General features: G+C 39.6%; 3 protein-coding genes across 5 annotated transcripts; 2 read left to right on the top strand and 1 right to left on the bottom strand.

Annotated features, from left to right (window-relative positions):
• Positions 1-332: 332 nt before the first annotated feature.
• LOC117919162 (probable WRKY transcription factor 47) lies at positions 333-3,571 on the top strand. 2 transcript variants are annotated; one of them, XM_034836268.1, is made up of 6 exons: positions 333-555; positions 653-733; positions 846-986; positions 1,783-2,127; positions 2,219-2,332; positions 2,467-3,571. In XM_034836268.1, the coding sequence occupies exons 1-6, from the start codon at positions 346-348 to the stop codon at positions 3,091-3,093; spliced, it is 1,518 nt and encodes a 505-aa protein (XP_034692159.1). In that variant the 5' UTR covers positions 333-345; the 3' UTR covers positions 3,094-3,571. The 2 variants fall into 2 exon arrangements, with proteins under 2 accessions (XP_034692159.1, XP_034692158.1); XM_034836267.1 differs by having other exon boundaries at positions 1,780-2,127.
• Positions 3,572-4,718: 1,147 nt separating this feature from the next.
• On the top strand, positions 4,719-7,946 carry LOC117917720 (protein S-acyltransferase 18). Of its 2 annotated transcripts, XM_034834088.1 has the most exons (9): positions 4,719-4,888; positions 5,204-5,317; positions 5,416-5,742; positions 5,865-5,933; positions 6,033-6,104; positions 6,216-6,344; positions 6,442-6,522; positions 7,012-7,182; positions 7,267-7,946. In XM_034834088.1, exons 1-9 carry the CDS (start codon positions 4,844-4,846, stop codon positions 7,777-7,779), a joined length of 1,521 nt encoding a protein of 506 aa, XP_034689979.1. In that variant the 5' UTR covers positions 4,719-4,843; the 3' UTR covers positions 7,780-7,946. The 2 variants fall into 2 exon arrangements, with proteins under 2 accessions (XP_034689979.1, XP_034689980.1); XM_034834089.1 differs by lacking the exon at positions 6,033-6,104.
• Positions 7,947-8,476: 530 nt separating this feature from the next.
• Positions 8,477-13,047, bottom strand: LOC117919322 (probable polygalacturonase). The gene is made up of 6 exons (XM_034836494.1): positions 12,306-13,047; positions 11,264-11,581; positions 10,717-10,837; positions 10,458-10,632; positions 10,249-10,319; positions 8,477-9,560 (listed from the first exon to the last, which is right to left on the bottom strand). Exons 1-6 carry the CDS (start codon positions 12,321-12,323, stop codon positions 8,863-8,865), a joined length of 1,401 nt encoding a protein of 466 aa, XP_034692385.1. The 5' UTR covers positions 12,324-13,047; the 3' UTR covers positions 8,477-8,862.
• Between the last annotated feature and the right edge of the window lie 1,368 nt (positions 13,048-14,415).

Here is a 14,415-nt window from a genome sequence, read left to right as displayed (position 1 = left end):
CCACGTATTCTAACTACCGTCAGAGAGCCGTGCCGTCAACTGCGTTGACCCTACACGACTGACGCACGTGGATAGTCTTTGTGCCGCTTCCTTGTGAAAACGTCTCACGTTATATCTAACGGCATATTCCCCAAGTCTACGCTCAGCCGCGTAGTCCTCCCTCCAGATCACGCCACCTGTCCCATTGCATCACTGTGACGTCATTTTTCCCGCGGGAAAAACGGCTCCCTTTCGCTTTCTCTTTTTTGTTTCTGGGCCTCCTTAGGGGCCCCCCACAGACTACGGCCCATTTGCTGGGTATTAAACTTGACTAGCCTGGACAACTACTCTTTTTCTCTAGCAGTCATGGACAAGCCACGCCCTGAATTCGCATTTTTACGCTCCGACGACTTTCTCCGACCGAATTCCAGCGTCCACGAAACTGTCTCGACGGATCAGAAACAGCCCATCAAGGAGATGGACTTCTTCTCCAGGAATAATCAACATAATCAGCCAAATGAGCAGGAGAGCAACCGCGGATCGTCCACTCGGACTGAGGCTGCAGCAGGCGTAAACGTGAGATGGATAATTATAGATCTTGGCTATGATTGTTGCATTTTGTAGTGATCAAAGGTCGTGATTCACTGACTAATTTGTATGTGTCGTTTTACAGACCGGATTGGATCTGCTGAGTTTGAATACTGGAATTCAAAGATCGGGAAATGATAATCTCAATATTCGACCAAAAACTGAGGTGAGTTATTGCACCGGCTTTTATGTTCTGATTGGATAAATTTTGTTGGGTTTCTTTTTGCTTTTATCGTTTCAGTTTTGGAATTTGAAATTTGGTATTTGGCGTTGGCCAGTTCGACACACTCCAAGTAGAATTGGAGAGAGTGAGAGATGAGAATCGGAAGCTGAGAAGCATGTTGGAACAGATTACCAAAAGTTACGGTGATCTCCAAGGCCAACTGCTTATGGCCATGGGAGAAGCAGCCAGACTGAAGGTGAATTTCTTTTAGATTACGTCTACGTAAAATGAAAAGTTTTGAGATAGAAAAACTATTTTTCATCCATGGATAAATGGTCACACGATTCACTTCAATCGGAAAACTAATATATCTATATTTTATGTTTAAAAGAAAAAAAAGAAAAAAAATTCATGTGTACTGTGTATTGTAGCACTATTTTGAGAACGACAAACTTCTAATTTCAAGTCATTAGACTTCATTGAATTCATGTCTACTGCAATCGCGCTAGAAGACAGTTGTGGACGCGTGTTACATTTGGCTTATATGCAGCCAAAAAGGTCTGTCCCCACCCTACCCCATGAAGCTGTCCATACCGCCATTTCTCGACCATCTTAGAAGATTCATCATTACTCATTAGCCTTTTGAACCAATTAGTATGAGGATCGCTGGAGTTTATATGCACATGTTTTTCGTTTTGGATTGATAGCTGGCTTTATTTCCCTCCATCTATCTATCTTTCTTTCTTTTCTACTGAGAACATAGAACTTAAACTGCATAATTGAGTACAGAGAAATGTCACATTGGGAGATGATAGGTTGTTAGGGTGGCGATTCAAAGCATCTAGACGACTGCACTTGAAAAGGCGTGAGCGTAATTGGAAAAGAACAAAAGAAAAGAAAAGCAAGGAAACTTTGACAGCGATGTCTTCCTAAACGTTACCAATACCATGCTTTTGTATTGTCCCAACAACAATAGAATCATGAAATTAAATTTGGTAGCGAGGAAATTCAATTTCATCTCTCTGATGGATAGCCGTCCTTTTGAACAGAAGGATGATACAACTTGCAAGCCAGGGACCAGACAGTTGATGGACCCACGGCCATCCGGTGGATTAGATATTAATGAAGCTTCCGTATCGGATGAGAAGAACCAAGAAGGGTCAGTTTCTCCAGCTAATACTACGGAGGTGATGTCAAATGAAAGTGAACATCACAAGATTCCAAGTGCCGGGAAGAAAACTTGTTTTGGAGATGGTCCTGATCAAGGGTCGACCCACAGATGGGGTTCCCCTAAAAGCCCAACGCTACTAGATCCATCAAAGAGTGAAGAACAAGCTTCGGAGGTCCCTTTCAGGAAGGCAAGAGTGTCCGTACGAGCAAGATCCGAAGCTCCTTTGGTATGTAATAACTAATAAATGCACTATACCATCTAATTTGTAGTTGCATATCATGCATGGTTGAGTTAATATTTGTGGACGTGTTGTTCAGATAAGCGATGGATGTCAATGGAGGAAATATGGACAAAAGATGGCCAAGGGTAACCCTTGCCCTCGTGCCTACTATCGATGCACCATGGCCGCTGGATGCCCGGTTCGTAAGCAGGTAAGAGACTCAGATGGCCTAGCTGATAATATGATCAATTTTGACGCTAATTAAAGCAATTGTACATATAGTTTAGGAGAGTGATTTATTATCAACCCTAGCCTCTAAAGTTTGGTCACTTGTATTTGGGGCAGGTTCAAAGATGTGCTGAGGACAAGACCATTCTCATAACAACTTATGAGGGAAATCATAATCACCCTCTCCCACCAGCAGCTACAGCCATGGCAAATTCAACATCAGCAGCAGCAGCCATGCTACTATCAGGTTCAAATACTAGCAAGGAAGCGCTAGTAAATTCTGCAGGCTTCTTCCATCCTATGCCCTACTTATCAACCATGGCCAGCCTATCCGCCTCTGCACCATTTCCTACCATCACCCTCGACTTGACGCAAGGCACCAATCCCATGCACTTCCATCGAGGCCCCCCTTCTTCCACCACGTTTCCTTCTCCTTTGCATGCTTGCCCACAACTCATAGGGCAACCCTTGTACGCCCCTCCCAAGATTCCCGTCCTGCCATCAGCTCAAATGGGGCATCGACATCCTAGCATGGTCGAGACGGTTACTGCAGCCATCACATCTGACCCTAACTTCACCGCAGCCCTAGCTGCAGCCATCTCCACAATTATCGGAGCACCAAGGAGCAGTTATGGCAACACCCCGAACAGCCATGGTGAGAACAGCAAACCCTTTTCCGGGATGCCTGCATTGCCAGGGTCCCCCCAGCTCCCTCAATCCTGTACCACCTTCTCCACCAATTAGAGTGGAATTGCTTTTGCTGCAAACCTTCACAGTAAACATTTTCCTAGGAAAGTTTGATTTTGAGAGAAGGACAACATGCTTGAAGATGATGAGCTGATGGGCAGGAACCCATCCTCAGAGCCGACATGCATGTGTTTTCAGGCTATATAACCAAACTATCTGGGGTTATAACAAAATATTTTCATGCTTAAGCCAGAAGTAAGAACAGAAGAGAAGGTTTGCTCACAAGCATTCGATCCATATACATCATGTTATATATCTATATAGTGTTTTTGTTGTTGATATTTATCTATATATAATATTGTCGATGTAAATAGATTCATATTGATATAAGCTTTTTAAATGCTTAAGAGTGGGGTGTAAGAAAGAACAGGCCCAGCTGCTGTACCATATGAGCTTGTCACTTGTTGGAGAGTAATCTATCATGTACGTACAGAGATGGATGAAATATAATAAAGAGTAATAAAAATTAAAAAGAGATTATTCTTCAAATTTTGTAGCCTTCCGTAAATATATCTCTTATCAAATGTCAGTATATCCGTACTCATCTTAATACATACGCCTGCTTATCTGATAAAGGTGTTGCCACTAACTAACATGATTTCAATTTCCTTGGCTTCAATGAAAACTAGCGGCATCGACTCCATTCAATGGATTGAAGGACCACCCTTGATCCTGGCGTCAACTCCATCGCTGGAATGGGGGTCCAAGGCTCTTAGATTCTCCCTCTACCACAGGTCCACAGCACGGCAACATGCATTGTATTAGGCCTATTGCTTCTTCACCCAATAAGAAAAAAGATCAACAATAACGGTTCTTCTAGTCAAGAAATCATTCTATATTTCAGGATCTTGGATCGGGTTTTGACCATATCATCTTCATCTAAAAATTAATTAGCGTTGAATGAAAATACATCATTCCTTGTGGACTTTTTTAAGAGTTATCATTTTGGTGATTCATCTTCGGGTTTAAAAGCGTCATTATTACACCCCAACACAAAATACAATGAAATTTTTGGAAGCGCCATCGAAAAACATCTAGGTGTCAACTTGTTTGTTTTAGATCTAGAATATAAATAGGTCTAAATTTATTTAAAATTTAAACATAAATTCACACCCAAATGTCTAAAAGAAGGCTTAGTTGAAAAAAGATATGGTACTAAATCATCCATCCAAAGTCTTAACCAAAAGGTTTTGGGAACTTGAATTAAAATTTCGAAACTACCGTATGCATTTGGTACATAGAAAGAAGAATGAAAATAAGAAAGACAATAGAGGTGAATCAAAAAAATATATGGAAGAGAAATCAAAATTCTAACAAGAATGAATTTTGGTTTTATGAGAATGAATTTAAATTTATTAACAAAAAGAAATGGAATGAAATTCATTTCATTATTCCATTGTTGCAACTTCCAAATACAGCCTCAACCTGTATGGGGGTTGTTGCTTTCACTGGTTCAAACAAGGTTAAAAAGGCCCGTTGGATCAACAGAAACTTGGGCCCAATGGGCCACTATATTTTTATGTTTTTAACAGGGTGAAAGCCATCATCAATTGGGTCCCACTGTGGGGTTCAGATCTTGGATTCACAGCCGTTAAGATGAGCTTAGGTTTTCTTTTCTCGTTGTTCAAATTTTGAAACCCGGAAGTCGACCGTTGGGGTCTTCTTGAGGCAGCTAAGACTTGCCGGTTTCCTCTCTCGCCAAGTACTGGATTCATCTAAGATTTTGAAGCAAAAGTGCAGGGACTACATGATGAGACGCCATGGCTGGCAGCGACCCCTTCATCCTTTACAGGTTCTCTCTATTCCTCCTTCTTCACATATGAGCTACTCTGTATTTTGAGCCTAAAAACCCGCCCTCTGAAGGTTGACTTCAAAAAACCTCATCTTCGTTTCCTGTGAAATGATCAAGATACATCAAGAGGTTTCTTTTAGCCCAATCAGCTCCTAAGCAATAAGACCCAGATCAGAAGATTAGATTTTTTTCCAAGTTGGGTGTATTTTTTTCGTTGATAAAATGGTGTCTTTTAATTTGTATACCCATTTGATGATAGCTTGAATTTTCAATGTTATAGCTTCTGAATCCATGTTTTTCATCGTTGGAGTGCAGATAGTGGGCATGGCTATTTATGCTTTTCTGGTGGTCTCATTCTATTGTTTCCTGGGGCTTTTCCTTGGAAACAGAATTGCCGAGATTACAGTGACTACAGTCTTTTCCTTTGTGGTAATTGTCAAGGGAAATAATATTTTGTCCCCATTCTTTCATCAAATTCTGGTCAGAACTCACTGCAATTCATCAATTGTGCTTGTTTTCAATTTCAGGCCCTTTCGGTCATGTTTCTATTTATAAGATGCACTGCCATTGATCCAACTGACAAAACCAGATTAAAGAAGAAGAGAAGATCCAAGTATGGTGGATTCTCAAAGTTAAATTATGGATTCATATTGGGCCAGATTGTTGTGAGATTTTTTAGGAGGATGGAAAGGAAGATCCTTCGAACTTGTATAAGAAGGAAGTACCTAGATCAATGGAATACCACACCTCAAATTGAGCCCTTGCTTCCATTTCCCCTTGTTGTAAAAGATGACGCCATTGCTCCTGACCCAAAAGAGGATGACATCTCATTTTGCGCCCTTTGTGATTTTGAGGTTTGTGGGAAATACAATTTAGCTAGAATATGATCAAATCTAGCAATGGAGATTTCTCAGGACTATTGTGGTTTGTGGGAAATGCAATTTAGCCATCTGAAATCTCTGTTTCCTTTTTGTAGGTTAAAAAAAACAGCAAGCACTGTAGGTCCTGCAACCGGTGCGTTGAAGGGTTTGATCACCATTGCAGGGTAAGCTGAAGCAGGGTGTTTTCCTTTGAATGTTTAGATTTAAGAAGGGAGGAATAACCTACCATGTTAAAACAACTTTTGTGTTCTGTTTCTTTCCAGTGGTTGAACAACTGTATTGGGAAAAGGAATTACACAACATTCTTTCTTCTATTGACATTTGTATTGTTGATGGTCAGTTGATTTTGTGTTCTTCAGTTCTTTTAACATCAACTTGATTACAAATCAAATACCCAATTTGTTCTTTAGTTCTTCTCCATGCTAAATATATCGCCCTTGGTATAGCTTGTCATAGAAGGAGGTACTGCCGTAGCCATATTCATCAGGTGCTTTGCAGATAAGAAAGGGATAGAGGGGGAGCTGGAGAGGAAACTCTATTTAGAGTTTCCACGAGGCCTACTTGCAACCATATCAGTAATATTTTGTTACTGTTTTCTCAGTTTCCTTGATGTTTCTTTGCTACCATTTCAAATGAAAGTTCCTTTCCTCATTAGCTTTAAATTGTGAACAGGTCCTTTTGGTTCTGATGACTGCATATGGTTCAGCAGCATTGGGACAACTTTATTTCTTTCACATTGTCCTCATTCGGAAGGTATTTTTTTCATGGCTGTCTTGCAAAGCTCACCTGTATAATAATATGAAAAACCATTGAGACATTCTATTGACCCTCAACTACAACTAATACTGGTCTGTATTGTATCACTGAGAAGTTCTGACCCTAGTTGAAAGCAATAGCTGGGAATAATATTCTTCGGCAAAGAGTTGGAATTGTCCTTGTGTCAGGTGGTGGCCAGGAGTCCTCTCTCCTGTAACTTTCTCAGTGGCTTAACATTGTAGCAGCTGGTTACTTTGGTTGTCCACCTGCCTGCCCAAAGATATTCCTTTCAGCACTTAAGAATGCTCCATCATTTTGCCCAAGTATTAGATCTTCAATTATTGCAAAGTTTTTCATACTTGTGATCATGTCTTTTTAAGAACTACTCACTTTCAGTCAGCTTAATGTGGATTCCCACTTGCTTAATGTGCATTCCCATTTTTATTTTTTATTTTTATTCTATATGGTCCTTGATTGTTGCCCCAGGGAATGAGAACATATGATTACATATTGGCAATGAGAGAGGAGAACCAACCTATGGAACTAGATCCATTCAACGATTCAGACTTTTCTTCAGATGATAGCTCTGAATTTGATTCACCTGAAAAGCCAACATTTGTGTCTCGGTTTATATGCAGAGGACAGAGAATGAATCAGGTACAGTTTAGACAGTCTATTAAGTTTTGCATCTCAAGAAGCCACTCTTCGTAGCCTCTCTGAATGCTTGCTTTTAAGTTTCAGAACCCGACAAGAAGACTGTCCATAAGAATTGATGAAGATCCTGCAACCTCCAACTTGATCAAGAAGCAAGGCTTTCGAGCAGGCATTGACCCCTGGAAATTGATCAAGATGAGCAAAGAGAAAGCTCTTCTGGCAGCTGAGAAAGCCAGAGAAAGGCTCATGAAACAGAAACCAGTTGTGGAACATGATGCATTGCAGCCACTGCCATTGGAGACGAAAAGTGGACCTCTAATGAACCCAGAGAGGAAAACAGTAAATGATCATTCAAGCTTGTCGCCTCTCACTTCAAAAGGGACATTTCCAGGGTCACCTGGACGATTGTCTAGCCCAAGAAGAAGATTTTCCAGCTCTCCCACTGTACTCTCTGGTGTTGTGCCATCACCAAAGCACAAGTATAGGAGCAACTTCGACTTGAAGTTAACTGAGGTGTCCAGGGAGCTTGAAACATATATTTCAAGGCAGGTTCTGTGTTCAGTTTTGAAGAAGGATGGGAGTGAGGCATCCCCCAGATAGCTGTTCTGTTTAAACTTTTGGATTCTCAACCTTTGAGAAATACTGTTTGTTTGGCTTTGTGTATTCTTCTTGATTTCTGTTACACATGAAATTCAAATTGACATACCTATGTATCCTTGACAATTCTTTCTCACTATCCCGATTGAAATTAACACATCTTTTTGTTACTTTCTCTTGTTAAATCCTTACCAAAATTGTTTGGGAACTTCGATGGTTCATGGATCAGTTTCACTGTTCAGTTCAAATTGCAAGTTCCTACAATAGGCAGAATAGAGCACAACATTGCTGTAATCGGCTTTTTCCTCCTAAATTAACCTGACATGGTAATTCCTCTCTTAGAAACTAATGGATTCTGGCTGCATGTGCTGTCCTGGGAGAGGAGGTCCTTCAGGATAAGAATATAGTAATTTTGTTGATTGAGATCTTTCCTATACATTCTTCAAGATCAGGAAAAGGACATGATGTTGGTTGAGTCCTCTTCTATTCATTGAACAACACTTTATATGATATCAGCAGCACAAACAAGTTACAATATGTTAATGCTCTGTGAAACCTTCAATGAAATAGTTACCACCTATAGAAGTCATAATGATTCACAGCCACAATCAACAGCATGGACCTCTGTTTTCACTGAAACATAGCCTGTGAATTATGGTAGATTGAACATCCAAGAATACAGTTTATTTGGAAACAAGCGAAAAAGAAATAATGAACAATCAAAATAACGAACAATCAGTTCTTACTGCATACAAAATTTCATAGGGAAAATTGACAAAACAAAAGAACAGAATCAAAAGAAAAGGGAAAAAGCTCATTCTATTTCCAATTACAGATGAATCACTCGATTATTTGTTACTGCACACAAAGTTACAAGAAACAATCATCTCTCAATACCATCTCACAAGTCAACAACCATAAATTCAGCAACTCCACCTGAACCTTTTATAAGTGTCGGGCAATCTTCGGCGAGGCACTGGGCAGTTGTGTTGAGAAATGGCAATTAACAAATTTTCAACTAAAATCAGAAACATTCACAGTAGAAGGTGATTTCAACATTGTATGACATGCTGTATTCTCACTTATTTACCATGACAGCAACCAACTACTTCTTTTTCTATTACTCATGCTCCATAAGTGAGTAGGAAGATGGTAACAGTCCAAGACGTGCCCAGGGTAGATTCTCTCTCCCAGAGGTTCACAAGCCTCTGGTGAAACCAAGTCAGAATATCCGTGAATATAAGAACAGTTCCATGGAGATTCTGAAGTTACATTGAGAGTGATGTTGGAGAGGCAAATGTTGACAAAATTATCCCCTTCTATACCCTCTAAAAGGCCTGCAAATTTAATATTCTCTCCCTTGACATCTTTTACAGTAATATTTTCTATTATGGGAAGAGCAGTTGGGTCGTAAAACTCATCTGGGTGCTCCCCATACTGACCAGTGAACCTTATCGCTATGTTTACATCAACCAAGTTCATGTCTGATATATAGATGTTTCTCACATAACCACCCCGACCAGGAGATGTTTTTATCCTGATACCTGTCTTTGAATTGAAGAACTGGAGGCTTTCTGCATGAACTTCTGATACACCTCCAGACATCTCACTCCCAATTGCAATCCCTGCACTTGAGTGGGTTTTTCCAACTAGCCGGCGGATGATGATATTTGTACTTGGACGAGCGTATGAAATGCCATACTCATCCCACCCACTTTTGATGGCTATTAGATCATCACCAGTACTAATATAACAGTCTTCAATGCAAACATCATTGGAAGAGTCTGGATGCATTTAAAAAAACAAGTCAGACCCATGTTTGTTGTTTAAATCAAGTTGATGAAAGTGAATTAGAGATTTGAAAGTTTATACTATATGGTTGGACAGGAATGAAATTGCATATATATCTGAGGAAGAAGAGAACACAGAACAATAAGCCAACCAACACTATAGACAACAATTTGTCCCCAAAAGTTCATGATTTTTGTCATTCCCAAACAGGAAATTTGGAGAATCCAGACTAGTAAGACTCAGGAAAATGATTAGACTCACAAAAATTTCACTCTTGAACTAGTGAAATAAAAACGGTTGGAATATTCTAAGCCAAATACGAGTTGTTACATGATGCAATTTTTATTTTTTATTTTTTATAATTACAAAGTGAATTGCAAGATATAAAACAATGTTGACGATTATATGACAACTTAACATTCCCTTCCTCTGAATGACCGACCAAATTTTCTTGAATGAAATACTTACGATTACTTGAATTTATATGAAATCAATACTCATTCCAACAGCTTCAGTAGAGGTCAATAGGATAGATAAAATTCTATTCTAAAAAGGGAATTCCCAAGTTAATTTATAGAACAAGACTGCCCTAAGTACTTGCTATGCAATAAAAAATAGAATGCTTGTCCTTCATCAACCTCATAAGCAGAAAAAGTTTCCAGCTTCAATGAGAAAACTCACCTGGATCAATGCCATCAGTGTTCGGTGAATCAAGAGGAGCAAGGATTGTAACATTCTGGACAATGACTTGGCTGTTCATCCAGAAAAACAGTCTCAACTCTCCCCCTAATTCATAAAAACTTCACACTTGTGCACAGTTTTGAAGTGAAAAATAAAAATACAACAAACAGGAAGAAAAGTGCAATTCAATTCTTTTGAAGAGAACAAACCTGCAATATACAGGATGGATGGTCCAAAATGGTGAATTCAAGAAGGTCACATTTGAAATGACAACCCCAGTTGAGTTAATGAACTCAACTAGATGTGGCCGAGTATAGTTCAGGGTTTTCTTTTGAAACCAATTCCACCATATGCTGCCTTGACCATCAATAGTTCCATTGTCACCTGTGTAGAGAGACGTCTGTGGTGTCAAAAAAGTAAAGAAGCAAGTGCATTCAGAAGACAAGATTCTTTATCAATATCACCAACCTGTAATAATAACATCTGTCAAATTGCATCCATAAATGAGGCTTCGGTGCCTTCTACCAGGCAACTCCCTGCCTCGGCCATATGATGGTAGAGGATCAATGACTGGCCAATCATTAGAGTTCTGGGATAATGCAATTGTTCAGCTTTTGTGTTAAATCATAGAATGGCTTCAAGGATCAACCAATTTTAAGATTGAAAAAATTAACCCAAAAAAGAAAAAAAAAAAAAACAAATGAACCAGCATTGAAGCACTATCACAAATACAGAATGTTCCTTGCATCTTCAAAATGGTAGCATAACCTCAGAGAACAGTAATTTGCTTATGATTCAGTTAAAAATTCAACTTCCTTGTACGCTTATTAGTTGCAGTGATTATTGTAACTATTTCCCACATTCCATTTGGTAAATTCAGCAGTTTAGAGTAGTAATATGTTATATTCATGGAAATATGCAAAAACCTGAATGCTTCAACATAAACAGGGGCAAATTTTTGTTAAACTAAACTTCTTAAATATGTGATTGTGCTTAGGAGGAGGTGAAGGCTCACCATAGATCCAAGAATCACTGCATCCTTGTCTAACCACAAAGTTAGATGACTGATGAGATCAAAGCTCCCTGTCAACCACCGGCCAGCTGGGACAAAAAGCTGGGCCCCGCCCTTGTCAGCGAATGAATTGAGATAGAATATGGCATTCTGAAAAGCTTTGGTGTTGAGCGTGACCCCATCTCCAACAGCCCCAAATTCTGTAATGGCAACACTGTGAGGTCGAATTACCCCTGAGCTTGTCTGGTCACAATGTGGGCTGCCCCAGACAGCCCATGGAGCTTCACTGAACAAAAGAAGTACCAGAAGCACATCCACTAGCTGAAAGGGAACATTTCAACATCAGTCAGATACAAATTTGATAATGAGATTAGACGGTAGGAAGCTCTGATGCATTTTCCCTTTCATCTTGGTTTGAGAAGTTATGATCACAGTGCAAACTATATACTTAGCAGAGCAAAGACCCAAAAGAAAGGCTGGCCAAATGAACTACAATGTGAATCGGAAACAACCCATTAATGAGACACAAAAGCTGTTGATGCCTAGCTTTCCAACATAAACCAAAGAGAACATCAGATGATTCTCACCTATTAACTATTTCAGGAAAAAATCAGTGGCTGATGGGAAAAGCTGGTCAGATGAACTACATTTTGGCAAAAAGCTAATAAACCAAGAAGAAGCACAGAAAACCCAAAAAGGAGTAACCTTAATAAATTACTCAGAGCCAAGTTCTCCTCCACCACCCATAAATAAAGTGAAAAAAAAAAATGTAATTTTTGTTAATCAGATCCAACCAATTTTGTTTTTGTTTTTAATTTATGGCTCAAGCTATATGATCCAAGTGGTTCTTTCAAGCTTCATCTTAAGTAGCATTTGGGGCATAACAGAATTCAGAATTCAAAAAAATGGAAAAAAAGAAAAAGAAAATTCTTTTAGATCTTATACTGACAGTAATAAACAAGCAATTAAGACCTCAACATTGAAAATAGAAATTGGAAGAAGAACCCAAAAACAGAAACAGAGGAGGAATGATCAAACAACTCACAGTAAAAAATCTCCTCATAAGAATGAGATCTGCTATGATCCCTTCAGCCCAAGGACACAAAGAAGCTTGAATCTGCTGGCTGCAGCCACACCCACCAGCAAATTCTTCTTCTGATAAAGAAAATAACAACAATAATAACAAAGGCTGGAGACAAAGAGAGCTTGAGGGCGAGGGGTGGTGGTTTGGATCAAGATCCCCAGCAATATGCAAGTGTGATTAGATGGGTCATTGAGAGCCACCACCACCCAAATAAAATCATTGATGGTGACCGTTGCTGCCCGCCAAAAATTAAGCAGTAGGACCCCTTCTGTCTTCACCTTCTTCAATTACTTGTCTCTCTCTCCCCCCCTTCCTCTGCTTCTCTGTACCTCTGTGATGCAAAATGGAAGATACCCAGAAAAAGGTAATGAGGGTGGAGCAACAACAGAAAAAATCTATCTTTATATATATAGATACATAAACTTGATGAAATCAAAGGATGGGGTATGAACTGGTGAGCACCACTGTGGTGCTTGTGTGGGATTCTATTTTGGGTGCATTGACAGTGAGTGGGCTGTTCCTTCCTCCCTTCCTTCTCTGCGCGTTTGAGAGACGGAGAGAGAGAAAAAGAAAGAGAGAGAGAGAAAGAGAGTATGTTATGTGTGTTTGTGTTTGTTTTTGTCTTAAGAGAGATTAATTTTGCATGGAAGGTGGTGGCTTTGAGGCATCTCTCTCATGACCCCATGACCATCTCATGTGACCATCCTTCATGAATCATCATCACAATTTATGTTCGTAAAATCCGTCTATGTAAGACTGTAATTTCTCTCTCTCTCTCCTCCGCCTCACTCACTTCCAAAGTGTTTTTGTTTTTCAGTTTTTTGTTTTTGTTTTCCATATTACCCTACTGAGAGTAGCAGTAGAGTGTTGGAGCAAGGACAAAAATGAAAGAGAGTATAAACTAGTATAAAACTAGAGACTTTAGTTTTGATCTGTGAAGTGAATCAAGTGATGTTGCCAGTTCTAGATTCTGTTCTAGTGGCTTAGCACTCTGTCTCTGTTTGCCTTCTATCCTGCAATTTTCCCTTCACAAAACTAAAACCCCATTTCAATTTTCTCACCCATTGTAAAAAAAAGGGTCAATTTGAATTTGTTTTTCAAAACAAGGAGATTTGTGTTGCATAAATTTTGACCCAAATAAGAAAAGTGTTTTCTATTCTCGGTGCTTAACCTGCGGACGAGACTGGCTTTGGGATTTGGGAACACCCTGGTCCACCTCCTGTTCTGGGTTTGACCCCAATTTCAATACCCAAACCCAACCCCAAAACCCTTTTCTTAATCTCAGCTTTTTACACCCTTAAACTTTGATTTATCATGCAGTAATGAGCTACCTTTCCGTTAACACACAGAATTGTATGCTACTATGATTTTCTTTGTTTTAAAAGTGTGACTGATCCACCAAGTAATAATACCCAACAAGGCTGACGTTTCCCAACATGTAATCAACTTAAACACAAAAGCAAATCCCATAATATTCTAAAGCTTAGAATTAAAATAAAGGGAACCACAAGAGGAGGAGTGATGGCGAGACAAACAAAGAATGTGCACAGAGTGAGACAAGGCAGTTCATTGTTTAATCAAAGTAACCAAAATGACCTCACAGGTGTGCCACTGCTGGTGGTGCCATGTTTCTATATATATGTATACAGCTATGCAAATGGGTATATAAAAATTTTCAAAATGCAGCCATGACAGAAGCACTTGTAGCAGTCTTAGGCACCAATGGTAAAACGTCCAAAAAGAGGGGGACAAGGCCCGTGGGAGGACAGGGGAGAGAGATGGATAGGGATAGGGGGACTTGGCAGGGTGAAATGTGAAAGGTGTTAATATGAAGCATTTGGGAAAAAAAGGTTGGTTTCCCAAGTCAGGGATCCAATGCCCCCTTTAATCAAACACACACCCACTCCCCATCAATGGTGAAAAGTCTGATCAACACTGCAAAATATTTGATATGACTCTCCATATGGGGGGCTCTCTCCCTCTCCCCCCCATCCGCATGCATGAGGTCAGCACCTTTCTTTTTTTAGGTCTAGGTTTCTTGTTTCTTATTAACCTGTAATTATGCTCTTCC

This window comes from Vitis riparia, chromosome 7, assembly GCF_004353265.1.
Source record: "Vitis riparia cultivar Riparia Gloire de Montpellier isolate 1030 chromosome 7, EGFV_Vit.rip_1.0, whole genome shotgun sequence".
In the NCBI taxonomy this organism is placed as follows: Eukaryota; Viridiplantae; Streptophyta; class Magnoliopsida; order Vitales; family Vitaceae; genus Vitis; species Vitis riparia.
This window is presented reverse-complemented; position numbering and strand designations above follow the sequence as displayed.

What these genes read in the sequence shown, in the direction of transcription:
- LOC117919162 (XM_034836267.1), top strand. Translation starts at nt 346, where the DNA reads ATGGACAAGCCACGCCCTGAATTCGCATTTTTACGCTCCGACGACTTT. An exon ending in ATATTCGACCAAAAACTGAG is followed by an intron (nt 734 to 845) that starts GTGAGTTATTGC and finishes GGCGTTGGCCAG; the next exon opens with TTCGACACACTCCAAGTAGA. An exon ending in GATGCCCGGTTCGTAAGCAG is followed by an intron (nt 2,333 to 2,466) that starts GTAAGAGACTCA and finishes TATTTGGGGCAG; the next exon opens with GTTCAAAGATGTGCTGAGGA.
- LOC117917720 (XM_034834088.1), top strand. Translation starts at nt 4,844, where the DNA reads ATGATGAGACGCCATGGCTGGCAGCGACCCCTTCATCCTTTACAG. An exon ending in GGTTTGATCACCATTGCAGG is followed by an intron (nt 5,934 to 6,032) that starts GTAAGCTGAAGC and finishes GTTTCTTTCCAG; the next exon opens with TGGTTGAACAACTGTATTGG. An exon ending in GCCTACTTGCAACCATATCA is followed by an intron (nt 6,345 to 6,441) that starts GTAATATTTTGT and finishes AATTGTGAACAG; the next exon opens with GTCCTTTTGGTTCTGATGAC.
- LOC117919322 (XM_034836494.1), bottom strand. An exon ending in ATCCATCCTGTATATTGCAG is followed by an intron (nt 10,320 to 10,457) that starts GTTTGTTCTCTT and finishes CTGGATGAACAG; the next exon opens with CCAAGTCATTGTCCAGAATG. An exon ending in CACTGATGGCATTGATCCAG is followed by an intron (nt 9,561 to 10,248) that starts GTGAGTTTTCTC and finishes AAATGCATCCAG; the next exon opens with ACTCTTCCAATGATGTTTGC.